The 26,790-nt window shown below is 39.1% G+C and overlaps 1 protein-coding gene across 4 annotated transcripts in view; it reads right to left on the bottom strand.

Moving 5' to 3' along the window:
• Window positions 1–26,790, bottom strand: part of KDM1A (lysine demethylase 1A) — a 70,767-nt gene that overhangs the window by 2,639 nt on the left and 41,338 nt on the right. For all 4 annotated transcript variants that reach the window (XR_004973869.1, XM_036347891.1, XM_036347889.1 and 1 more), the window contains 13 exons: window positions 26,624–26,702; window positions 25,907–25,999; window positions 24,212–24,318; window positions 22,169–22,250; window positions 21,368–21,462; window positions 12,153–12,295; window positions 11,597–11,687; window positions 10,411–10,545; window positions 9,677–9,750; window positions 7,568–7,679; window positions 4,276–4,408; window positions 2,098–2,285; window positions 1,319–1,433 (listed from right to left, as the gene is read on the bottom strand). Coding sequence is in view for 3 of the 4 variants with exons in the window: in XM_036347891.1 (XP_036203784.1) it covers window positions 1,319–1,433; window positions 2,098–2,285; window positions 4,276–4,408; window positions 7,568–7,679; window positions 9,677–9,750; window positions 10,411–10,545; window positions 11,597–11,687; window positions 12,153–12,295; window positions 21,368–21,462; window positions 22,169–22,250; window positions 24,212–24,318; window positions 25,907–25,999; window positions 26,624–26,702 (1,447 nt within the window). In the remaining variant the exon portion in view is untranslated. The remainder of the gene's footprint in view (window positions 1–1,318; window positions 1,434–2,097; window positions 2,286–4,275; window positions 4,409–7,567; window positions 7,680–9,676; window positions 9,751–10,410; window positions 10,546–11,596; window positions 11,688–12,152; window positions 12,296–21,367; window positions 21,463–22,168; window positions 22,251–24,211; window positions 24,319–25,906; window positions 26,000–26,623; window positions 26,703–26,790) is intronic.

Raw genomic sequence — 26,790 nt, 5'->3', positions numbered from 1 at the left:
CTGTGATAGAAGCTATTGAAGAAAAACACAGGACACAGAGAACTGAGATCTGAAGCAGTGGAGGTATGTGTATCTTGGGAGTCCTCTTTGAAACAGTGACATTTAGGTGAAGACCTAAAAGCTGGGCAGAGTAAGCCATGTTGGGAAGGAAGAGAAAAAGGAAAATGAAAGCACCCAGGAACAGTATTTCCGGGCAGAGGCCCTGAAGTGAAAAACAGCAAGGTGCAATCCAGGATTCCAGAAGAGCAGCAAGGGTTCTGGAGCCCAGAGTGTGGGGAGGGGTGAGGATGGGTTGGGAGGAATGAGCAATGAGGAAGCTGAAGTAGAGAAGGGCTAGGTTATGCGGGCCTTCTTAGTAATGGCCAAGATAATGGAAAGCCCTCAAAAGATAGAAGCAGGGATAGCAGTTAGTGGCTACTGGCAAAACTAGAAAGCAATTACCTTTAAAGAGGTTCCAGACCAGGAAAAGGTAAGAGGAGAGAGTGGCTTGGACTGGGGAGTGGGCAGTAGAAAAGAGGAGGTCTGAGAGAGAGGGTGAAGCGAGCACTGAGAGAACTTGACCGTCTGGATGGGCGAAGGGAAGAGCACTCGGCTGCTGTCAGGAAGCAATGTGCTCGGGGAACAAAGTGCCTCCTCGGGATGAGGCCCTGGCCACCTGGAGGTGCTTCGGAAGCAGGCAGTGAGGAGTGACGGAAAGAACTGGGGTGGGACTCAAACTGTTCACTGATGTATCTACACTGTCGAGGCCATGCCTGCTGCTACTGCTGCACAGTGTATGTCTTACACTCTTTTCCTGGAATGAGGTAGAGTCTAGGTATACTTTCTTTTTAAAGCTCTGTATAGGAATAGGAGCAGTCTAAATATGTACAGAAGAAAGTACAGCGGGAGGTAGGAGTTTCATAAAGGGAAGTGATTAGAGATTCAGGGGTAGTCAGGCATGAAAGTGTGAGCATGAGGAATACCAATTTCCCTTCCAGGAAGCCTCCCTGGGCTCACCCTTGCTGGCAGGGCGGCCCCTTCCTTTTCTGCTTTCTTTTGCAGTCTCTGGGCTTTCACTCTGCCGTCTCCTTACCGCCCTGTTCTGAGGCTGCCTACCTCCTCATTCTATCTCCCACAAGTTAGTTGTGGGCTCCTTGAAGGCAGGGTTTTGTTTTTTTCCATATCCCTAGCGTCTATAAGGAATTTCAGGAATTGCTTATAGGGTTAATGAAAAATCAAGACATATGTGTGTAATATATATATTTGAGAAAAACCAGAATATTCCTAATTCTGTATTCCTTTAAGGATATGAGAAAGATCAAAACTAGAAAGCAGTTACCTTTGTAGAGGTTCCAGAAGAGGAAGAGCTCACCCCTGCTAGCAGTCGTGCTGCCGACATGCCCGAACAAGTTGACACTTGGATCCCAGAACACCCGGTCAAAACACAACACCACCTATCACAAAAAAGAAACACATGAGCTGGCAGCGGGGCTCCAAGAATATGGCTTTAAGCACAGCTATGCCTCAAAAGAAAGTACTTCTTCTTAAGACATTATTTAAATTTCTTCTAATCTATTCTTTTTTTTTTCTTCTTAAATAATTTAAAAAATATTTTTACTAATTTCACAGAGGAAGGGAGAGGGAGAAAGAGAGAAAAAAAACCATCAATGATGAGACACTCATCAATGGGCTGCATTCTGCACGCCCCACACTGGGGATCGAACCTGCAACCTAACCATGTGCCCTGATCAGGAATCGAGCTGTGACCTCCTGGTTCATAGGTCGATGCTCAACCACTGAGCCACTCTGGTCAGGCTCATATACTCTTACTATAAGCCTAGAAATCCTTATTACAAATTTATTACTTAGGATGACATTTAGGACTCTCCTTTTATATATAGGCTTGGGTTTGTGAAGTGACCTCAGAAGACTAAGTTCTCAAGGATACTTTATGCATAACTAGGCAATAAAGTAAATGAATGGACAGGACTCACCCTCTATCAGAATTGAAAGCACAGCAAGATGTATAAAAATGCAAATCCCTCTGCTGTCCCAGTGGAGGGCAGCTGGACTGGTACTTGTATAGTGGGCACGAGAGAGGTGTGGCGGGCAGCTTACCTTGTTAAGGTTGCCAAATCCCATCCTTTGAACTGCAGATGTTTTCCACTCGGGAAGAGGCGGCACAAACTGGACAGCTGGTGGCTGCTGCTTCAACACACCCAAGGGGAGGGTACAGAGAACCGCATCACATTTATAAATAAAGGTCTGGCTGGTGGAGCGGGTATTCACAGCTATCACTTCACATCCTATCGGGGTTTGAGGGAAAAGACCACTGGTGAGGAGGGTGGTATTGGTGAGGGCATGAACATTTAGTGTACAGCAGGCTCTACATGCCATCCCAGTTAATTCTTCACACAAGTCTATGGAGTCGGTTCTATCCACTATTTATAGAAGGCAACTGAGGCAGAAGTGAAATAACACAGGTAGTAAGTGCCAGGATTCAAATCCTAATGCTCAGAGCCCTCTGATCTTCACCACTGCACTATCTTACCTGCCTGATACAGAGATCTTCTGGACTAATAAAAGGACCTGATAACTTAATAAAGTTAAGTAAATTTAGACCAAAATTCAGAGTAAAATGTCTGTCCCAAGAGAACCAATAACTCCTCACCGTGGGTAGGTGCTCGTGCATAGGGACAAAGAGAAGAATGATAGCAGAAGCTTGTGGTACAGACCCAAGGGATGCAGCTCAGAACCGTGGAGCTCGCTATTCAAGAATGCTCTATGATGCTTAGCTTGCCAGAACATGAATGAGCTCAAAGTTGGCCACAGAAGAGGCACTGAAAGTAGGTTAATCTTATTTATTCTCATGTGAGCTTGATGTTTTTCTTCATTGAATGCTTCAAAACTATACATAAATAGTTCAAATAAGTATCAGATCTCATTACATGTCCATTTTCTTTCTTTTTTTTAAATCCTCACCTGAGGACTTTCGTTTTAAAGAGAGAGGAAGGAAGTGGGGAGGGAGAGAGGAGAAGGGAGCGAAAGAGAAACATCAACTGGTTGCCTCCTGTAAGCACCCTAACCAGGGACTGAACCCACCACAACCTAGGTATGTGCCCTGACTGGGAATCGAACCCACAACCTTGATGCTCCAACCCACTGAGCCACCCAGCCAGGGCCATGCCCATTTTCTGTGGTCACAGAACTAGAGGAAATGACAGAAAAGCTATTCTCAACTATTCTTCATCTGCAGCGCAAATGAAGCGGTAGATCTTTTCAACATCATCAGCTAGAAGCTGCCTCTGAAGGGGAAATTTAAATGGAAAATGGTTTCAGCAATTATAAAAAAAATATTTGTGGTGATCTTAAAAACTCTAGAAAAAGGGACCATGGAGGGCAAGATTAGTGGCCACATTTCCATTTGTGATGAGGGCCCTCAGGAAGGGGAGTGACTAGTTACCATAAGGAGTTCAAGATTACTAATTCCAAAGGTGGGTGGACAATGGATTCTCTGCACTCCATATTAAACGTACCTGAAACTAGCAATAATGAGCACTGAGCCTACTGTCATAGTAATCAGGGCAATCAGAAGTCAACTTATTAGCAGGACTGCTCCCAGAACGAGAAAGCAGCTTGAGGCATTAGCCCATCTAAGTAGGAAAAGCCAGAATGGACCCAAAGACCCTGCTGCAAGATGGTGAAATACAGGGTGGGTTCCACTGGAGACTAGGGGCCCAACTTCTGGCATTTAAGAATATACTGCCGAAACCGGTTTGGCTCAGTGGATAGAGCGTCGGCCTGCGGACTGAAAGGTCCCGGGTTCGATTCCGGTCAAGGGCATGTACCTGGGTTGCGGGCATATCCCCAGTGGGAGATGTGCGGGAGGCAGCTGGTCGATGTTTCTCTCTCATCGATGTTTCTAACTCTCTATCTCTCTCCCTTCCTCTCTGTAAAAAATCAATAAAAGATATTAAAAAAAAAAAAAAGAAAAGAAAAAAAAAAAGAATATACTTAGCAAAATTAAAGCCAAACTCACTGGCTGTTATTATAATATCAACTAATTCATGCACAATTTGTAAACTAAAACTTGCCTCAATTTTCTGGTTTATACAATGATGGGGTTATAATCTCCAAAGGCTCTATGGGCTCAATCCTTTTGAAAATGCAAATTTTAAAATTTAGGAGACATAGTTTATAAGACATTCTATCAGGAAATGACTTAATACTTTTCCTATAGTTCAAACTCAAAAGATCAGCATCGTGTACTCTCTCACCAGTAAAGCAACAACATACCTGAAGCTGTGTAGCGAACCTGCCGAACTGCTGTATTCAATTTAATATCCAGGCCTTCTGCTAATGCCACAGGCACACATGAGTAGCCATTCCTCACTGTTAGGTGGCTGCCAGTAAACTCAAAGTCATCATCCTAAAGGGGAGAGAAAAGGACATATTTTCACACTTTTAAAATCTAATTTATGCTATTTTATATTGAGTTCTGTAAAATAAGGCTAAAAACACCAACTTGTGGAAACTGTCTATATAACACAGAAATTAAAAACAATCACTCCAGCCCAGCCAGTGTGGCTTAATGGTTGAATGTTGACCCATGAACCAGGAAGTCATGGCTTGATTCCCGGTCGGGGCATGTACTGCCCGGGTTGCGGGCTCAGTCCCAGTGAGATGGCTTGCAGGGGGTGACCAATTGATGGTTCTCTCTCATCACTGATGTTTCTGTCTCTCCCTCTCCCTTCATCTCTGAAATCGATAAAAATCTGTTTCTTTGTTTTTAAAAAACCAATTACTCCATATTCAACTACAGCTGCCCCAGAAAACTGAAGGGAAAAGAAAAAATCCCCAAATGCTACCTTTGGCAGTGAAAGTATGGCAGTTTCTTTTTCCCTAGACAGAGGTGTTTTGTTTGTTTGTTTTTAAATGTTTTTATTGATTTGAGAGAGAGGAAGAGAGAGAGAGAAACGTCAATGAGAGAGAACCACTGATTGGCTGCCTCCTGCACACCCCCTACTGGGGGTCAACCCCCTAATCCAGGCATGTGCCCTGACTGGGATTTGAACCAATGGTGCATGGGTCTACACTCAAACACTGAGCTACAACGGCTGGGCTAGAAGAGGTTTCATCATCAAGTCTCGACTATTCATGGGGGTGGGAGAGGGAAGAAAGCTGATTCAGTAAATTCAGACAATTAGGTATCTTTTTTGTTTGGTTTTTTAATGTATTACAGACTTGGTAGGATATCAGATTTCACCATCCTAATTACGTTTTCTTTTACCCAAGAGCAAAATCCATTTTTATTCCTTAAACTTACATGTTTTAAAGTTAAGGAAGAGTTCCTAAACTAAAATCAGATGAAGGCAATCTAGGATTGTAAAGATTGGCCCAAGATAATTTACATAGTAAAGAAGTCAAGATTTGGCCTGGAAGAATTACCCAAATTATCTCATTTCTCTGAATTTACTAAAAAATTTTCTATGTAGAGAAACTTTCGAAGGCTAGTCAGTATTTCTGATTTCATGAGATTCCTGGGGAAAACATACCACAATTCTTAGGAATTAGATAAAAATACTGGGTTGGCAGCAAAACTACTAAATGACTGACTCATCTCCTCTATGGATCAGTTCAAATCACCCACATTTAAAAACAACACGATTACAAATAGGTACATACTGAAACTCCAAATGATAAATGAGTTATTAGGAAGGTCTAATTTAGTCTTTACCTGAAAAACCACAAAGAAACTGGGAATTTTGCAAGATTTTTACCATTAGCAAGTTCAATCCTCATTGTAATTCAAATACTAAAGAATACCAAGATATAATCTTAAGATTAAGAAGTCAAAATAATCTTACTAGGAAAATGTATAATGAAAATATGTAATAAAAGTGTAATATTTACTTCTACAGAGTCTTAAGTCGGGCCAAAGTCTCAGACTTAGAGATTGGTCCATTCAACATCTAAGAAGCCCTGTGACTTCTCACCAGTTCAAGAGTAAATCACCATTATAATACTTAGGAATAACGTGACAAAATATTATATCATGCTCAAGGATTAGAGTCAATAGGAAGATGATGATCACTCTAAATTAGATCTATAGATTCAATGCAATCCCAAACTCCCAGAATTTTTTAATAGAAATTGGTAAACTGATTCTAAAATGTTTATGGAAATACAGAACCAAAATAGCCAAAAACAATTTTAAAAAGAACAAAGCTGGAGAACTTACATTACTTGATTTCAAGACATAGAGCAACCATACTCAAGATGGTGTGATAGTGGGGTATGGATAGACAGATAAACGAACAGACTCACACATGGTCAACTGATTTCAACAAAGGTGCCAAGACAAATGAAGAAAAAGGACAGTGCTAGAGTAATTAATTAGATAACCATATGGAAAAATATGAGCTGTAACCTCACCTCTCACTATGCACAAAAATGAACTCAAAATGGATCACAGACCTAACATAAAACTTTATGGAGAAAATTTTTGCGATCTTCGTTTAGACAAAAAATGTTCAGGATTTTACAAAACACACAAAGCCTGAAAGTTAATAAAATAGGACACTCATAAAATTTAAAACTTTTGCTCTTTTAAAGATACCATTTATAAAATAAGAAGGCAAGCCTGCTGCAGATTTGTAGAAAATACTTCCAAAACATAAATCTGACAAATTGTATCCAGAATTTAAAGAACATGATGAACTCTCACAATTTAACAAGAAGACAATCATTTTTTTTAAATGAAAAGAAGATCTGAATAAACTTTTCATAAAAGAATTGACATACGAATGGCCAATAAGTACATGAAAAGATGCTTCAGATCACCAATCATCAGGGAAATAAAAATTAAAACAACAAACATTAGAATGGCTAAAATTTTTTAACCGGCAGGACCAAATGTTGGTGATGATACGGAGCAACTGGAACTTCCATACATTGCTGGTGTGAATGCAATTTGGAAAACAGTTTAGAAGTTTCTTATAAAGCTTTAAAAACCTATTTTCCATTAAGATTCAGCAATTTCACTCTTATTAATCCAGGAGAAACACATGAATGTTCCTACCAGCTTCAATCATTTATAGCCAACATGGAAACCACCCACATGTCCATCAATGTGCCAATGAAAGGACAATCCGTGGCATTTCCATACAATGGAATACCACCAAACAACAAGGGACAAACCACTGGTATACACAGGAACGTAGCTAAGTAAAAGAATTCACACACAGAAGGCTATATAGTGCATATTATACTGTATAGTTCAATTTACAGGTAATTATAGAAAAAGCAAAATTATAGTGACTAAGCAAATAGATGGTTGCATAGGGCCAAGAGCAGGAGGGCTGGAGAGTTAACTGCAAAAGGGGCAAGAGAGAACTTTTAAGGATGGTGAAATGTTCTATTCTTGACTATGTACGTTTGGCAAAACCAAACTGCTCACTTAAAATAGTGAGTTTTGTATGTAAATTATCTTTCTTAATAAAGCTGTATAAAAACAAACAAATGAAAAGTTTCTTTTAAGAACCCTCTGCAAGACATGTGCAAAAAATAAACGATAAAGGAATTTTACCTGATCCCAATGTTTAAGGGAGAGTGTAGAAAGAGGTGTGGCATTAGCAAATTCAAGATTTGCAAAATGCCAATCAAGTATCTGTCTGTCTCTTGACGAGAGGTACACATCACTGCAAAATGAGAACAAAGGAGCACAAGGTTACTAAAGGACTTTACTATTATGCTCGGTAGGTGGATGGGGATGATCTCGGTAACTGTGTGACAAGCTAAACCTGGGGCTGTACTTTATGTGAAAAAATTCTAAGTCAAAAAGTAGGACCTGAGCTGTCTTAGTAACCCCTTTATTCCTGGGACCTGGAGCAGTGCCAACCTCACTACGTAAAGCAAATTACAATTAGGCCTCATTCGCCTGGAAAAAAAAGAGGTGAGGTCAGGATGGCCCTGGTGAGGTCGGGAAGGCCCCGGTGAGGTTGGGATGGCCCTGGTGAGGCCGAAACGGCCCCAGTGAGGTCGGGACGGCCCCGGTGAGGTCGAATAAGAGATCAACCGAAGGACTTATATGCATGCATATAAGAATAACCAAGGGGCACAAGACACTGGGGGGTAGGAGAGGCCGGGGGGATGTCAGGGGGAGGGGGGGGGAGACATATGTAATACTCTTTGTAATACTTTAAGAAATAAAAATTATTTAAATTTAAAAAAAAAGAAAAGAAAAAGTCTTCTTTATATGGTTGCATATATAAAAGCATATTCGTTGTAAGAATTTGTTTTGTATTTTAAAGCATGGACTTTTTGGCAAGAATGGGTAGCACCCCTGACTGCAGAACAGAACAGATTCATGTGAAGACCAGGTGCAATATGGAGCAAAGTATCAGCATGCAAGTATTCACTGTTAAAAGCCAATGGAGCCGAAGCCGGTTTGGCTCAGTGGATAGAGCGTCGGCCTGCGGACTGAAGGGTCCCGGGTTCAATTCCGGTCAAGGGCGTGTGCCTGGGTTGTGGGCACATCCCCAGTGGGAGATGTGCAGGAGGTGGCTGATCGATGTTTCTCTCTCATCGATGTTTCTAACTCTCTCTCTCTCTCCCTTCCTCTCTGTAAAAAATCAATAAAATATATATATATATATAAAAAGCCAATGGAAATAAAGTGTAATACTTTCCTACTCCCCAGAATTATGGGAATTTGAAGCAATACCACCTTCTATGCCACTCCAGGAAGACAATTTTCATTTACTGCACTTTCATTCAAATACATATATCAGATTTTATGAAGGCTATCTTCAAAAACAATATATTTAAGTATCTAGGCCATTCTTACACATTAAAACATAAGACTAGGGGCCGTGGCCGGTTTGGCTCAGTGGATAAAGAGCATCCAACTGTGAACTGAAGGGTCCCAGGTTTGATTCCAATAAGGGCACATGCCTGGGTTCTGGGCTCAATCCCCGGTGCGGGGCTTGCAGGAGGCAGTCGATCAATCATTCTCTCTCATCATTGATGTTTCTCTCTCTCTCCCTCTTCCTTCCTCTCTGAAATCAATAAAGATATATTTAAAACACACACAAACACAAAAAAACCCCCATAAGACTAGGGGATTTAGAAACCAGAGAAGCATAGCTGACCATTGAACAACTCTGGGTTAAGGGCACTGATCCCCACCCCCAAATATCTGGGGATAGCTTTTGATTTTCCCAAAACTTAACTACCAATAGCCTACTGTTGACAGGAAGCTTCACTGATAAGATAATCAATTAACACATATTTGTATGTTATATGTATTATATGCTGTGTCCTTATAATAAAGTAAGCCAGAGAAAGGAAAATACGTGCATAAATTTTATGCAATCATGACATATCTAACTTTTTCTAGATTTCTAGGCTACGTAGTTGTCTGCACATTTTTTCCAAATTGTTGTAAATCTCCAAAAAAATTTTCCAGTGAATTACAAGCTGAAAAATGTCCACGTATAAGGGGATCCGAGCAGTTCAAATCTGTGTTTAAGGGTAAACTGTAGTCCACATGCACAGACAGCTTACATTTATTAAACAATTTACAATCCATTCACTTAACATAAAGAAAACCATGGTGCTTTATAATTTTCCCTCTAAATCTAACAGAAAGAACAGTAAACCCTAGCCTTCTGAACGTCAGTGTTTTTTTCCGTACCTTGGGGGATTGGCTTCCAATTCTTGAAGTTTTTCTTCTAGTTTTCCTTGTGTTTCAGCTAACTCATCATATTCCTGATAGAATTTAAGAGAACCAGTTGATCTAAATGTGTCAGAGACCAACCTAGTTATTTATCCCACAAAAGGTAAGGTCTGAACCACACACCCCTGGCCCAGGTCATATCCACAAGTGTCTCAGCTTAAGGCTGGGTCAGGGCTCGTTATTCTTGGAGACAAACTATAATGTGAGCCTGAAATTAAGATGGGAGAGGGGAAGGTACAGCAACCACCACTTCCTGTGCACTCACCACATCCCCTAGTGAGTGAGTTAGCATTGATACCATGTAACAGACGAGGGGAGTAAGAAGCCCAAGGTCTCCTGGCCAGAAGATACTAAGTTATGGATTTCAACCAGATAATGTCACTCCAAATGACTCTGGAGTCCATGTTCATCATCATTATTCTAAACCGTCAGAGATAAACTATACCAAAGGGCCAAAGTGAGATGTAAGTAAACTAAAGGATGAGACTGTGAAAACAAAGTAGGAATTCTGCAGAAAAAGTAGATCTCAAACCAAACTAACCCATTAAGCCCCCAACGCTCCTGGCTACCAAATCCGCTTTGCACTACAGGTAGCTGTGACTGGCTAGTGGATCTTTCCCAGGTTCCTCAGATCTACGCTATTCTTAGGATTCCAATAAAACCAACTGGGCGTGTATGTCCGTATACCACACCTTGCACAGGGCAGTCAGATCCCTGTGTTTGCTCTTCACCAAGAACTCAGCCGTGATATCTCTGGGTGGCTTGACTTCAGATGCTTCTTTGTATTGCTGATGGAGCTCTTTAATTTTCTCTTTCAAATTTACCATCTAAGAGGGAAAAATAAAAATTTACCATTCCAGATAGTGATGGCATTCATCTCCAAATCACATGCTTTGGTTCCTCCCCCTAAACTGCTATTATACCAAAACAGGTCCTTGGAATTCTTAAATGCCTCTTCTATATCATGGTATTTTAGAACAGGAAAAAACCCCTACAGGGCTCCACACAGAGATATCACACCACTGTGAGGTGAGACTGCTCTGTCTTCCAGAACACATGGCAGAACTAGGAGTGTCCCATTAATTTAAAAAAATATTATATACACACACATGTGCAAATTAATTTAATTTCCAGGAAAAACAAAGTACTATAATGTAACTTAAACTTGTTGTTTTTGGAAACCAATGGCCATGATTTGTTTTTTAAATATATAAAAGGTCAAGTTATCACACAAAGCAACTGCTGGAACTATTCCCAGGATTGGTCTGGTCCAGTTTCTGAGGGTACTACAGAGGCCTCGCGGGATGGTTAAAGCTTGGGATGAGGAACCCCACAGCTGGCCATTCTCTGGCCACTCATCTCACTTCATCATACCACAGTCCTGAATAAGGAGTGCCAGAGACCTCTTCACTTGACAGGATGAAGAAGTGAGGCACCGTGAGAGTGAGGCAAGAGTCTAGTCACAAGATGCTCCCGGTTTTGCATGACAACTCCCACAGGAGCTGTCCCACTTCACGTTTTCTCTCTAAGCTGGTATTATGTTTGCAGCTAGCAGGACGAGGAGAAACAAAGAGTTTCCTAGTCTGGAGGGTGGTGGCAAAGAGCCCTCAATAGATCTACTATTTGGCACAAGCTGGTTTCCCTCCCATCCTAGAATTCAGCAGAGGGCACTGGGTCAGCTTTACAACAGCCAAAGGGACCCTGACAGCAATTTACCAGTAAAGCTGCACTTTAGAGTGACAGATAAAACAGTGCCTTTTGCTAGTCATTTTTTCTTAAGAGTAATCAGTGAGTCCCAGTGCTTTGAAAATTTCTAGAAGGCTTTTTCTCTCCTACTAATGCACCTTCAGATATGAAGAAAACAAAACAGAATTTCACCTTATTAAGAAGCTCTTTCAATTCCTCCTGAGTTTTCACTATCTTCTTCCAATGTTCAATCTGCTCGTCTTTAACATGCTTTTCTTGTAACCTAAGAGAGAGACTTCATATGCTCTGGTCGCACAGCTTTGCAACATAAGACTGGTATCCATCAAAACATTTAAGAGTGTCAAGGCCCACTGATATTTCTAATAGTCTGAAACAAGAAAGTTGGCTGGGGACAAGTTACTTTCTAGGCTATGTTAAACGCAGTTTAGTGCCATAAAAGTGAATTTTAGAATTTAGAAGGGTTTTACGTATCATGTAATTATTGGTTTTACTTTTAGAGTTAACTATTTGACATGAAAATAAGCAACAATGCGGGGCGGGGGGGGGGGGAGGTTGGGGGTTAATGGGGGGGATGAGGACACATTTGTACTACCTTAACTAATAATAAAAAAAAGAAAAGAAAAGAAAATAAGCAACAATTAGCTCAAATAAGACTTGATGGAAAACTTAAAAATAGCAAATCTCTAAATGGAAATCACTAGACAATAAGCAGTATCGAAGTACTTACTGAATAACAACTTCCAATGCCTGGCCAAGGGACACGGGCTTATTATTGAGGACATTGAAGTCTAGCTGATGACTAAGGTAAGATGTAGCTTCTAGCAACCGGTTAAACTCTTGCTCTACCATTTCATCTTTCTCTTTAGGAACCTGAAAATCCGAAGTATAGCAGAGTTGGTCCTTATAATACTAAACATAACCACCCATGAAAACACAAATGCTGTACAAATTAAAAGGTTTCTCAAAGGGGAAACCTTTGAGGACAATGATTTAAACTTTCTTTTCTATGAAGTGGTCAATTCTATTAAATGAGATATGAGATGTTTTTGGCACTAATACTCTCCTACTCTCCCAATTTGGCCCCCAGAGCTGGGACTCTATTAACAGCCCCAGGATTCACGCTGGTGCTAACTGAAGTCACGTGGAGCTCACATGCACTGAGATAAGCTGGGCTGACATGCAGACAACAGCTAGAAATGTCCCAGAGAACAAAAACTGTGTCAACACACCTGAGGACCTTCCAGCAAAAGGGCAAGATGGACAAATAAGAAGCCCGAGGCACCTGCTTCCCCTCAAAGAAGAATTTAAGGTAGGAGTAGGAAAGAGAGAAGTGAAGATCATTGCAATTAATAAGCTATTAATTTGCAGAGTAACAGTGTTTTAAGGCACCAATGAAGTTCCGAGTTGAATGTCCAAAGCTCAGATTATGAGTGACCGAGGTACCAGGTCTGGCTCGCTATGGTGGAGGAAGGGAACAGACTGCAGAGCAGATCGTCAAGCTGCAAGACCATGCTCCCAGGCCCTGCCATCAGTTAGTGGAGACACATACCTCTGTGACTACTACTTAATTCAGCCCCAAAGTAGACTATCTGCAATTCTATTGCTGATTTCATGACAGCAGGGAGAGAAAAGGCACATCTAATGCAAGCATCTCTTGCCATAATAAGCGGGGCATCTACTGGGAAGTGGGATTTAAAATATGAATTTCACTTTACAGCCAGCCTAAAATTGGTAACAAGAAAACAAATAGTAAAGGTCTAAGGAACACTAAGGCAGAGAAGTGATCTTTTACAACCAGAGATAGCCGATTGTGGACAAGATCATCACAGTAAGACTCTACCTCTTGTTTGAAACTCCTTAGTTTTTGCCCTTCCCAATTAAACAGATGATTTTGAAGTACAGGCCTCTGCCCCTTCACTGATAAGTCACCCAAATAACTCCCTATGAGCCAGGGGGTGGCAAAAAGAATGTGGCAAGAAATACAATCTGCACCAAAAAGAGAAAAAAGGGAAAAGGACTGCAACTGTCCTTGGAAACTGTAAATATGACAGACACCGTAAGTGACTCAATCAAAAGCATGTTTTAAAGCATCAAGTTCCAAAAGACCGCACTGAAGAGATCAAGAAATCTCTATGAATTTGAGAGTCCTCATTAGCCTAAGAAATGTCAACCCCCGAGAATCTTCTGGTTTATACTGAGAAATAAGGCAGAGAATCGGGCTTTGGATACTTGGTGCCATTATATAGCAGGGTGGTACCTAGGATTCAGACACATTTGACCTCCTATTCAACTCCAGGCCCAAAGAAAGGAGCTCTTGGTGACAGCCCTACTTGTTCTGATTACATGGTTATCAGAGCTAATAGAGGAGACCATTTTGTCAGGAATTTCATTTACTTTCTCATTAGTTACTTTTCCTCACTAATGTGATGGTCACACTAGTATACAGAACAGCTCAAAGCAATGCTGAAATTTTGCTCAGTGTAACTCATGCAATGATGCTACAAAATATGGTCCTAGAAACTCTAAATTTGGTGAACCTTTAAAAAAGAAAACAATTACATTTTCAACTGATATCTACAACTATGAAATCTTAACAGATAATAGATGCAATGTGTAAGGCTGCTTTTCCCGGAGTAGAAAAGGGTGGTATTTCTGTGTGGCTTCTATATTGTCTAGTAAGGGGATGCTATAGCAGCAAGAGGGATCCGATCACATACGCCTCTGCAACAGGGCAGAATGTGCCGATACACAAGTGTGCAAATGGTGCAGATTAAAGCTCTTCCAGTGTCGACTGGATGGCTTGCTTCAGACAAGCTTTAATCTTTGCAGCGAGGCTGACAGTCACACAGGGAAGTTCATACTGAAAAATGCGCAGCACTCAGGCTCAGTAATTGGGATCCAGGGTGTGTGGTAGAGAAATACTTAAAGGGACACTGTCAAGGTTAAAGGGACCAAATTTGACCTTTTGTTTCTTCCCTCTTTGCTAAGCAGCCCACTTGATTCATTACACTTTCCCCTTTAGTCCACCCACACCCCCCACAAAAAAACCTGACTTTTTACATGCGCTTTCAATGACAAAAACTCAAATGGCACCAGCCCGACACACAGGCGCAAATCTACAACAACAAACCAGTGTGAATGTATGATGGAGAGGACCTTTGGAAGGGAAAGATTTAAGTTTCAAGCTTTTAATGGGTTATTGTAAACAGTGAGGAAAATGATTTGAAAAATTATGAAAAAAAAATACCTTGACAGTGTCCTTTTAACCAGTGCAGCAGAGAGAGAAATAAACTGTAAATAACAGCCCAATAGCCACGTCAAGTTTCATCTTTACGACAGCAGTAAAATCAAGGCTTTAAACACACAGCATGACAAAAGCATTGTTAGCTCAGAAGCTGCAACCACCAGAGAAATAAGGGACAGACTGTACAGAGACCAAAATGGGAAGTCAAGGCATTGAAATGGACAAAAGAAAGCCAGTGTGGAGAGGACGGTAGTGGTAAAGGGAGATGGCATCAGAAAGCAGTGAGGAATAAAGCAAACGTAAAAAAAGAGAAAAAGAAACACAGAACAGTAACAAGAACAACAACAGACAAACAAACACCAAACCAAAGGTCACGGCCACGTCTGACTGACGTCAGGACGACATGTCTGCATCTCCGGTACACCATCTAACTCGAGCTCCACTGAGGAGACTCAAGGAACAGCCAGCAGTCAGGCCCCAGCCCGTTTCTGCCTAAACAGTTATGGGAGTGTTGCCAGTGAGACCGGGGATAGCTTTGAAACTGGAATGTTTTTCCACTAACTTTAAAATTCCACTGTGAAATTAAAGGAATATTTGAAAAATAGTAAATAAAATACTTGTCCATTAATCAATACTGACTGGGTGAAAATCAAAAAGTGTTGTTGATATATTTAAATTTTGAATCTATTTCTAAAATTAAGCTAGTTAGATATGCACTACTTGACATAGCCAGACAATGAAAAGAACCTTTGCAAACGATGACCTTTAAGCACCGCCTAAATACCTGTTCCCCTTGGTGAGAATTGTTGGACTATCTCAGTTTCACAAATTACTGTGGAGCACAAAATGCAGTAACTTTAGCTTTAGCTGACCATTCTACTCTAGGTTCTTAAACTGCACCTTGAGAAAGAACTCAGCAAATGACTGCAAAGTTAGGCTCTGTGTTAGACAGGGCTGGATTTCTACGTTACAACACAGCAAGAACATGTTAACCACACTGAGAAGCAAGCAGTTTTTTCTGAAAGAACCTTTGATATAGTTTTCTAGTAAAGAATTAAACAAAAAAGATATCACTTGAAACAGATTTTGATATGACTTGTCAAAGCCATTTATTTCTTTATGAAAAGCTCCAAATAAACAGTTTCTTCAAGACTAGGAACACTGGCTGAGTCTTATTGCTCTAAATAGGTACAATTCTGATTGTTTTGGTCCTGCAGATTATATGGAACATTCCTAAATATGGCCGAGGGACAGCCTATGCATCTAGCCCATGCAGAATAAATTTAGGGAGAGCCAAGCAACTTTCTGGACAATGTCCCTGATCCTGCAAGAAGTTATCTCAAAAAAAGGACACTCTCCTTAGTTCAACCTCTGGTTGCATTCTATCATCACAAACTCTTCAGGTCTACAAAAACGTGATCTCATTTCAGTCTGCAGAAGTTCTGAAGCAGCAGAGCAGATTGCATTGACTGCAGCTTGGTTCTGGGTACAGAAGTTCTGAGATTTAGCCAGAAAAATCCTTAAAAAGAGTAACACATTGAAAAAAGTTGTAATGACCAAATCTGGCCAACAGAGGCCATAGTCAATCTCCACCTCCGTGCACTTCTAGAATTATAATAAGACAAAGATTTAGATTGGTTCTTTTGGTAAAACCTAGAAGAAATTTACATCTGAACAGACTCTAATTCAGGTTCCCCAATAGCCAAGGAAAACGAAATCTAGCTATTATTACTAAAGGGAGAATAAGGACAAGTATATCCTTAATCCAAAAGTTTAATGTAATTCTATAAATGAAGGCTGTTATCTTTAAACTCACAGGGGTTTTTTTTAGATTATGCAAATATTGGACTTCCCTAAAGCAGTGACTAGGCCATGTGGAGAAGGTACCTACAACGTGTCTAAGGGCTACCCTAGCAATTATAGCATGCAGTAGAGGCGCTCAGGAAAGTCCTATTAAATGAATAAATTAACATAGTTTGGAAAAGCAAAGTCAGTATTATAACTATATTTTAGGGGAAAATACCTATTCTGCAACTTCAGGAACATTAAAGGAAGGCAGGAGATTTTTATATTTATAAAAAGCAGGGATTGGCAGTCATGATTTTAAAGGATATAGAAAAAGAATACCTTAAAGACACCAAAAATGTTTCCACAAAGAAAGATGAAAACTGAAAAGGCCAACAGGCCTGTGACAAATGTATAATCATCTAAGCACCACTCCATACGAACACAAGTGAAAACTGGCTACCTTATGGTAGGTACTGAGTACATCCAGTTAATGGTTTTTGTAAAAGACCGACACTTGTTATCTTTCTAGTATTCTCTTTCTTCTTGTAACAGCTGAGCCATTCAAGAAAACCAGTGCATCTGTTTTTCCAAGTAGTTTCTGAGTCTTTGGATCTCAACTTGGCAACAACTCTAACTCTGTTCCATTGTGATGCAGAATGTTACAGCACTGCAGGAATTTAAGATACCTTTTCATTACTCAAAAGAAGCCAAAACAAAACTAGAATCTAAAGCCCCCAAGTTACCGGCTGGTGTACAGGAGATGCAGAAAACATTCAGTCATTTCCCCTGTCTCCCCCAACAATCCATGTTTGTGTGGTGGTTGTTTTTTTGTTAATCCTCACCCGAGGATATTTTTCCCCATGGATTTTTAGAGAGAGTGAAAGGGAGGGAGAGAGAAACATCTATGTGAGAGAGATACATTGATTAGTTGTCTTCCATACACACCCCAACAAAGGCCGGGGATCAAACCTGCAACCCAGATATATGTCAGGAATCGAACCTGAGACCGTTTGGTGCGTAATCACACTGGCCAGGGCAACAATCATGTTTTGAGTCCCTTCACTTGTGACTCTCCAAACGTTCCTGAATTATTACCCTATTTCCCAACCTTGTCCACATCCACTTAAAGCTGATTAAAGTATACTAGTATAGCAGTTCAGAGTATAATTCCATCATCAGTCGATCTGATGGCAGCTGCTAAAAGACACTTCTACTTACAGGGATACAGTATTTTGTGTTAGAACCCCTGTCCTAGTACCCAGACTTAGGTAATGACCTTAGGCAAACATATTTTGAGCTTTAGATTCTTCCCCTGAAAAATGGGAGAACGAAGCAACTCACCTACTGACTCCTTAGATTCCTAAAGCCATGAAGCATAACTGTAATTATCAGCATAAATTAATGGAGCTATAAGCTCTTAGCACTTGTCCTATAAACTGAAAATCAGTGTTCTTGTCAACAGTTGTCCAACTCAGAGCTAGACTACTGGGAACAGTAAGATACAGAAACATTAACATCCCTTCTTAGGTTTACCTAACTACCTTAAGGCTAGTGGAACTCAACGTTGCAAATACCTTTTCCCCAAATTTGAGAACGCTTAATCAATCCCCCTTACTACTTGGCTACTGCACCAAATAGAAATATACCAACTTAGTAAAATCCTATAAAGATCAGAGTTGAATGACAACTATAAATTTCACTTGAAAAAATAGCACACTGAAAACCACATACCTGCCTAACAGCTGTATACTACAGTGCTACTCAAAGGGCTGATCCTGGTGAGACTACAACCCAGATATGTGCCCTTGACCAGCCACGAACCTGAGACCCTTTGGTGTGTGATCACGCTGGCCAGGGCAACAATCGTTTTGAGTCCCCTCACTAGGAGTTTATGCCAGAACCTAAATTAACACATTGCTTCCTTCAATGAGAAAGTCTTGCTACCAAAAAAAAGTCATCATCTGAACTAACAGCGTGGTTAATAATGTCGTTTATTTATATTCTGGAGTCAGCTATTTACCTCAACCCATAGTAGTAACCAACAGTTCGTTCATGGATGGGCAGCTGGTTATAGGCCACACTTGAGAGATATACTATTTAGAAAAAATTTTTTTTAAGATATATTAAAGCTCATATAATTCTCTGGATATCTCTACCAAAATAAAACTTTCCTTTTACTGTTACACTACATGAAGCTAAGTGCTCTCCATTCAGGAAAATCTAAGGAAAAAGGCAGTCTCAATAATCAGTGAGCATCTCTGATTTCGATCCCGTTACTTCTTGAGGCCTAATGTAACCCACTTTAGAGGCCTTGCTTCCTCAATTCAATTCTCTAAACCACTGCTTGTCTATCCAAAACACTGCTCTGTTCATGTTACTTCCCCTACTCTAAACCTTGTCAAGTCCCAACCAACAAATCAGCCTAGTAAGCCACAGCCTCCCCCATAAACGTTGGCTTTACATCACATCAGTCCCTCACCAGCATAATCCTATCGAGACTTCTCTTAGACAAATTTAGTTCTGCCTTCAATGTCTTTCCCTCCACAACCATGTTAAAGTCCTAAGCCACCTTCACAAACGCTCTCCTTCCCTCTAATCTCTCCCCGCCCTTGCCCCTCCCACCTCAACAGACTCTCTCCTTGGCTCTTCAGTAGCAACTTATTCTTCTACCTAACTCTTGGCAAACCTGCCTGTTTTTCGTGTTGTTGGAATGGGCATGAGTAATATGATTAAGGGGGGAAATCACTTTGATTTTACTGACAGCTATTACTGCTGATGCTTTCAAGTTCATATAAGACATCTGGAGTCACTAGAAGTTAGGCCCATTGAAGGCAAATAAAACATCTTCAGTGCTTAAGACAGGGCCTAGATTTTGGCAAATGTTCAATAAATACTTGACTAACTGTGATATGCTTACTCCAGACAAAAGCGGGGGCTGGACAGATAAACAAGATTGGAGTGGAAAAAGAGAAGTCTGTTATCGCACTCTTTCTACTTTTGTATATGTTTGAAAATTTCCATAATAAAAAGTTGGGAAATAATTATTTGTGTTCAAGTCCCACTCCACTGTGGCATCTTACATAACAGGGAATGTCTTATTCAACTCTATATCCTTTATATATCTTTGCAGAATAGTGAAAGTTTATTAAATTGTTGCATTAACTTCTCCTTCATCCTTTTAATCTAATTCTGTTTTGCTAATTCTGCCAGAATGGTGGAGATGGGAACTAAGACATTCCCTGAAAGTCTGTCCTTCTCTGATATGAACGCCATAAAGTTAAAGATTTGCAGGGGTCCTCAAACTACGGCCCGCGGGCCACATGCAAATACAAATATTGTATTTGTTTCCGTTTTGTTTTTTTACTTCAAAATAAGATATGTGCAGTGTGCATAGGAATTTGTTCATAGTTTTTTTTTTAAACTATAGTCTGGCCCTCCAACGGTCTGAGGGACAGTGAACTGGCCCCCTGTTTTAAAAGTTTGAGGACCCCTGGTTTAGAGAAATGGCTTAGAATGCCCCATGGGATCTAAAGTTGGGATCTTACCACTTTTAATAACAAAAGCTAAACTCTCTCTCTCTCTCTCTCTCTCTCTCTCTCTCTCTCTATATATATATATATATATATATATGGCAAAACTTCCCTTCCTCAGAATTGTAGACACCATTGCTCCTGATAGGGGAGCTGGTAAACTTCTGCTGAATATAAACTTTTGAATTTCACTCACTCCTAAAATTTAGGATTGACTTACATAGTCTAAGCCAAAATGTCAAACTCACGGCCCACAACGAATATTTTTGCAAACCAGCCAAGATAACAGTATGTAAGAAACGTTATAATAAAAATTTTGTAACTTAACTTTTACAATATCCTGTTATACATAATTATTAATAATGAACTACAACGTTCGCTAATGACTGATGACTATAATTGTGTTGCATTCATTTCCCTTACGTGCCTTTCGCGCAGGCGCACCATTTCTCTCCACTAATACTAGCAGCGAATATTTTAGCAGCCGATTGCCACGTCATTAATCCTGGACTGATTGGTTTGGTGTGCGCAACAGAAAATATTTCACTTTCGGAGAACAAGAAAAATAGGTTTATTTGTGTTATGCTTATTAATTTGTGCAGTTATTCAGTGTCTGCTAAGTTAATGTTCAAGAAAAAAATATTAATTTGTATTAAAACGTTCTATTATTTTATGTTAATGATTACTCATTTATTTCAGCCCTTTGTATTCAGCATGTCTCTATCGAAATAAACCTACGTTTCTATGAAAATTGAAGCTTTTGTTTTTTGCGGCCCACATAAACTTAAACCTTGTTTAGCTGGCCCATGTTAGCCTTTGAATTTAACATGCTTGGTCTAAGCCTATCATATAGTTGTTACTGTCACTCTCCCATACTGAACACCAGTTCCATTCTACTGCCATACTAAGTATAGGAAGTTCCTATGCATCTGGGTCAACAATTACCTACCTAAGCACTGGCTAAGTACCACAATTTGGCTATTAGCCCGTTAAAAACTTAAGTCTACAAACACAAAACTGAAGTCATAAAGAGCACATGGAGCTAAAGCAAATGATGGGATGCACAATACAAAGAAAGGAAGAATCAGGTGTCAATTACATAGGTCTCTTGGAGTAGGTGGCCACAACTAAATAAAAAGACTAGCTAGCCTTCATTAAATGTCTAAAGATAAATGCTTAAACTGGCATATATGTTTGCATATATGCAATAATAATCCCTTCCTAATAAAGCTTAGAATTAAGTAACAATCAGAAAACGTTATACAATTTCTGCCCTCAGTTGATACGTATATGTGTATATATTCACCTAGACATTATCCCTGAAAATGTTTTCAAGTGAGCCAAAGAAACTTTGAAAAGTTCTGTTTGTCCTCCACTTACAGCTTGTCCATTGGCTTCATAAAGTGGGCATTTTTGCTTGATCTTGGCCAGTTCCATATTTACTTGTTTGCTGACCACCGCCATGGGATTCCCTCCTAGGAAAAACTCAAATGATTAAATTCAACATACCTATGAAAAGAAAACAAAAACCTCAAAGCAAAAATATTTTTACCAAATTTAAAATACCTAAACTTGTGTATTTTATTTACATATATATATCCACAAGTAAAACAAATGTGTAAGATAAACATAAAGAAGAAAGCAAAAAAATTACCTATAGTCCCAGTTAGTTAACACTAGAATCTTCTAGATTTTATGTGCATAAAATTAGACATACACACACAAAAGGATCATACATAACACATGTATTGTTTTGTTTTGTAACCTTTTTACAACTTAGCATACATTGTGGACATCCTTTCATGTTAATATGGAGTTACATAATTTTTAGTGGCTGTACAGTTCTCATGTGTAACAATTACATCTTCTAATCTGAGGTTTCCAATGTTCTGCTGTGCCACATTAAAAATGCTCCAAACATAAGATGGTCCACTTGTTTATTGTCTTAGGATAATTTCCCAGAGCTGGATCTGCTAGGTCCAAATGTCTGTACAATTTAAATTTTGCACACACTCATATATTCTTTCAGGAAGCCTATGCGTCAGTTTACCTCTCACTAATACTAAGAATAGCATCCTAAGTCAATATATTTTAAAATTGCATCTACAGCTTTAAAATATAAGCTTACCAGTAAACAGCCTTATGGGCCTCAGAAGTATATTACAGCACAAAACTACTTACCAAGACCTGTTACTACCATGGCTCCAAGATCAGCGACATAGTTTCCTTTGCGAAATGTGGCAACTCGTCCACCTACACGATCCTGTTTTTCAGAAATTAAATGGCTAAAATCACCAATTCTACTTTAACCATAAGAACCGGGCATGGTCTGCCCCAGGCCTCTGTCTTCTTGTAATTTAAAATGAAAAGGGTAGTTTAGAGTTTACATGGAATGCAATAAACAGTACAGTGGCACAAAGAGCAAATGGAGTTTAAATGGGAGAGGTAGGTAACGAATGACATACAGAAAGGTATGGAATTACGATGTGAAATAGGAAAAACAATTTGGTAGTCAGAAGACATATTTAGTAATAGGTACTGCTGTCCCTCTATCCAGCTGTCTCTAATACCACTAATGAACAGGCTAAGCAAGGGTCACACGCATAGAAAATATGTATTAAGAAATTCCAACTAAACACCATCTTTCTACCATTGATTTCCTACTATTGCCCTCCAGTGCCCAAAGTCAGCTTAGAATGATGTGATAGATGATTTGTTTGATAAATGGTTCTCCAGAACAAGTCCATGCCCGGGGCAGTGTCTAATGAGCATGAACTATTAACAATACCTCTCATTCCTAAAGAGGCACAGGCTTATCTCTGCTGACTAGGGCCTTTCAAGTATGGGACAACCCTACTGAGCTGCAGGGATATTTCAATTATGGATAAATACAGACATGCAAACTCCAAGCAAACAAGCAAACAAAACAAAAACCTGTAAACTGGATTAAAACTCCACTTGGGTAGGAATCATAATGATTCTATCATTCCTTACTGTATTTTTAGTGCACAGGACACAGAGGACACAAAAATATTTTCTTAGTTAATGAATAAAATATTTTTAGTAAGACTATATCAGAAATTATTTACTTTTGATTTCCTTTGAAAAGACTATTTTTTAAAAAATATCAATTTAGCCCAGCCCAGTGTGGCTCAGTGGTTGAGCGTCAACCCATGAACCAGGTCACTGTTTATTTCCTGGTCAGGGCACATGGCCAGGTTGCAGGCTCCATCCCCAGAAGAGGGTGTGCAGGAGGCAGCCAATCAATTCTCTCTCATCATTGATGTTTCTATCTCTCTCCCTCTCTCTTCCTTTCTCTGAAATAAATAAAAACATTTAAAAATAAGTGAATAAATTAGCAATTTATAAATAGCAATTTGGATTGTACTACAGATTTTATAAAATTTTAGGTTGTTTAGGTTACCCTGAGAAGTGTTTATTTATTTATTTTTTAATTAATTTATTTTAAATTAATTTTAGAGAAAGGAAGGGAGAGGGAGAAAGAGAGAAACATCGACTGGCTGCCTCCCCCACTTGCCCTGAGAGGGGATCAAACCTGCAACACAGGTATGTGCCCTGAAGGAGAATGGAAACCCAGAAGCTGCTGGTGTACAGGACAATGCTCCAACCAAGACCCAGGGGCCAGGATGAGCAGTATTTTTTAAACAGTGGGAGTCCAGGAAGGCCTTGAAGCCACTGGAAGATAATTAAACCTCAGAACTTACTAATGAAGATAATTTAAATAGTAGTGTTCTAACATGACATCCTTTTTTCCACTCTGTGCCATCATCCCTTTCCTCCTTTACTAGTAGTTTCCATCTCTCTCTAGGGCTAATGAGGAAGGAACCAGTATCTTGGCTACAGTAGGCCCTAAAAGATGGTTGCTACCTGAGAACCAATTCCTTTTCCTTGACTGCCAAACAAGAAGACAGTTCACTGTGTTCCACTCCTCAGAACACTGCCTCCTGCAAAGGATACGTCCGTGAAGCCCCATGACCTGCAAATATCCATCAAAAGGATATGCAGATCATTTACACACTCCAAATCCTCACTAAGCTTTTCAAAGCTTTACTGTCAAAGTGCTTCCATATAAATAACACTATCCAAGATACTTTTAAGAGCATTAATACAAATCAATTTGGTTTAGTTCAAGTTATGATTTCTTAATTTGCAACAGATAACTTCCTTTAGGTCAGGCTTCTAAACCCCAAATAAAATTCTTACCCTAGCTTCCAGAAGTGTGACATCCATTCCAAAACTTTGTAATTGACGAGCTGCTGCCAAGCCTGAGACTCCAGAGCCTATAATAATTACCTTTCCTGTCTTTTTAGCTAAAAGCAAAAATGAACAAAAGTTAGAATATTTTGTTGTAGGTTTGAGTTTGTAATTATGGTTTTTTATCATAAAAACTTCTTAACATGTCATAATGTCTTACCAAGTAAACAATTCAGCTATTTTCAAAATATAGAATCTATAGATATAAAAGGCTAAGTGGCTGTCTGTATGTCAGTCATGACATGTACTGGCAATTTAAAAATAAACGTTGACTTGCGCATGCACGATACACACACCAGTAAAGCTCTTGCTGGCGCCAATCTAGACAGAGAAGGAATATTCCTACTTGAACCCGTTTTTGGACATGGTCAGTTATATGTTGCTTTCTCTCAAGTTCAGAGAGTTTTTACTCTTAATGTGGAATATATTAGAATAAGTTTATCAATTTATCGTTTTTATATCATGTTTTTGTTGTTTTTTATGTTTTTACATGTCTTCATTGTTGTTTTATCATGTTATTATTTATCAATTTATATAATATTTTCATATACATTTTACTAATTTTCTTTCATCTCTGACACTTCTATTATAGAGAAAGGGTGAATAGCGTTATTAAAATATTTCTTCTAATTAATTTCCTTTCAATGTGTATGAATCTGTGCACCGGGCCACTAGTCTGAATATAAATTAGCAAATATATAGAACTCATAAACTTTAATTCAATGTTGAAAATTTATAAGTGAAATCCTTTATGTTGGGATTTACTTTCTCATTTTTTCAGTTATGTGTTTTAGTATGTGTGACCTGTGTTAATTTACTGTAAGTAACCTGCTTCATTACCTCACAATTACACTATGACAATTTAATCAGCCACCCTCTTTATCCTTAAAGCTATTTTCTTTTTTTAAATATTTTATTGATTTTTTTACAGAGAGGAAGGGAGAGGGATAGAGAGTTAGAAACATCGATGAGAGAGAAACATCGATCAGCTGCCTCCTGCACACCTCCTACTGGGGATGTGCCCACAACCAAGGTACATGCCCTTGGCTGAAATAGAACCCAGGACCTTTCAATCCACAGGCTGACACTGAGCCAAACCAGTTAGAGCAAAGCTATTTTCTTTAAGCTTGACTTCTACAGTCTTCAGTATCCCTTTTGGAAGAATGATTAAAGCATCAAAAATAAATGTATTTTTAAAACAACTAATTATTTAATTAACTAATTCTCAAAATATCCCTATCTCCTGGATCCTTGGCAGATATTATCTGGAGACCGTGAAAGGGGTAAATAGTATGTAAAAAGAAGAAATGCAAACTTTAGCAGTATAAAAAAATTAGTCAATGAGAGAAAACCTCCAACCTCCTGTTTTTATAACTCACTTCTCTCATCTTTAATAAATTTTATATTTTAATTGATTCTTCTTAAATTGGAAATCTAATACCTTTACGAAGTACCTATCAAACCAGAAATTATAGAAAATGCATTTATGAAAAAATTTTAATTTTGACCTTTAAGATGAACTCTGGAATATTTTAACTCCAAATATAGACTTAGAAATCAAAATAAAATGCTAAAAGCCTCCTGGAAATAAAACCAAGTCCTAGAACGATAACAAAATCAGGAATGCAGTGGCCAGGTCCTTACTTGGGAGGGGCTTTATCCTCTTATAGATGCCGAAGTTGATAAGACCGTGACGCTCCAAATAGCTGTGAACTCGGTGGACAAGCACAGTATCACCTATAGAATAAATGAAGTTAAAAACATGTTTATATTTTTAGCAGTTTAAACAAAATACTTTTTAACTCTATTTCTCCATCATGAAAGCATTCTATACATCTTTTCCACAACCTTCAGGTCATGTGACTCCTTTAGAAAAGTGATTCTTAGAACTAAGTTTATGAGGTAGTACAAAATGCGTAACACATAATTAGGAATTTTTAAGAACGAGATTCCATTACAATGAAATAAAAGTCAAAACAAACCCTTCTTAATGTAATATTATGCTCATTTACTTTGGCAAAAACTTTACAAGATTTCGTTAGTGCCAACTAGGAAATGAGAAAGCTAGATAGCCAGTCAACTGAACGCCAACGAAGTACTCCATGGAGTAAAGCTGGACACAGGTCTAGGAAAATCATTAGCAATCTCTTAAACTCACTCATCTGTCGCTACAATTTAAAAACCAGGAAACACTTACAAGCATACAAAACAGCTTTTCTACAAGGCTCATTTTTGCACAGTACAAGGTGAAATAAGGTGAAAATACAAATTAAAAAGATTAAGGAGCCATGAGGTTCCTGGAAGGAAATGTCAATTTTCATAATCCAGTCCAAAACTAGTTCTACTGAACACATTACTTACTGTTGTAAGGTGCTTCTAATTGTTGGAGAGTAGCTTCAAAAGTCAGCTGAATCTTTGGATTGTCCAACCACAACTGCAACTGTATTTAAATGATAGAAACTGTATTACACACAATTTGATGTATACCATATTTCTACTTTAAAATATTATTTTAACTTTAAGGCCCA

Source organism: Myotis myotis, unplaced genomic scaffold (genome assembly GCF_014108235.1).
Source record: "Myotis myotis isolate mMyoMyo1 unplaced genomic scaffold, mMyoMyo1.p scaffold_m19_p_2, whole genome shotgun sequence".
In the NCBI taxonomy this organism is placed as follows: domain Eukaryota; kingdom Metazoa; phylum Chordata; class Mammalia; order Chiroptera; family Vespertilionidae; genus Myotis; species Myotis myotis.
This window is presented reverse-complemented; position numbering and strand designations above follow the sequence as displayed.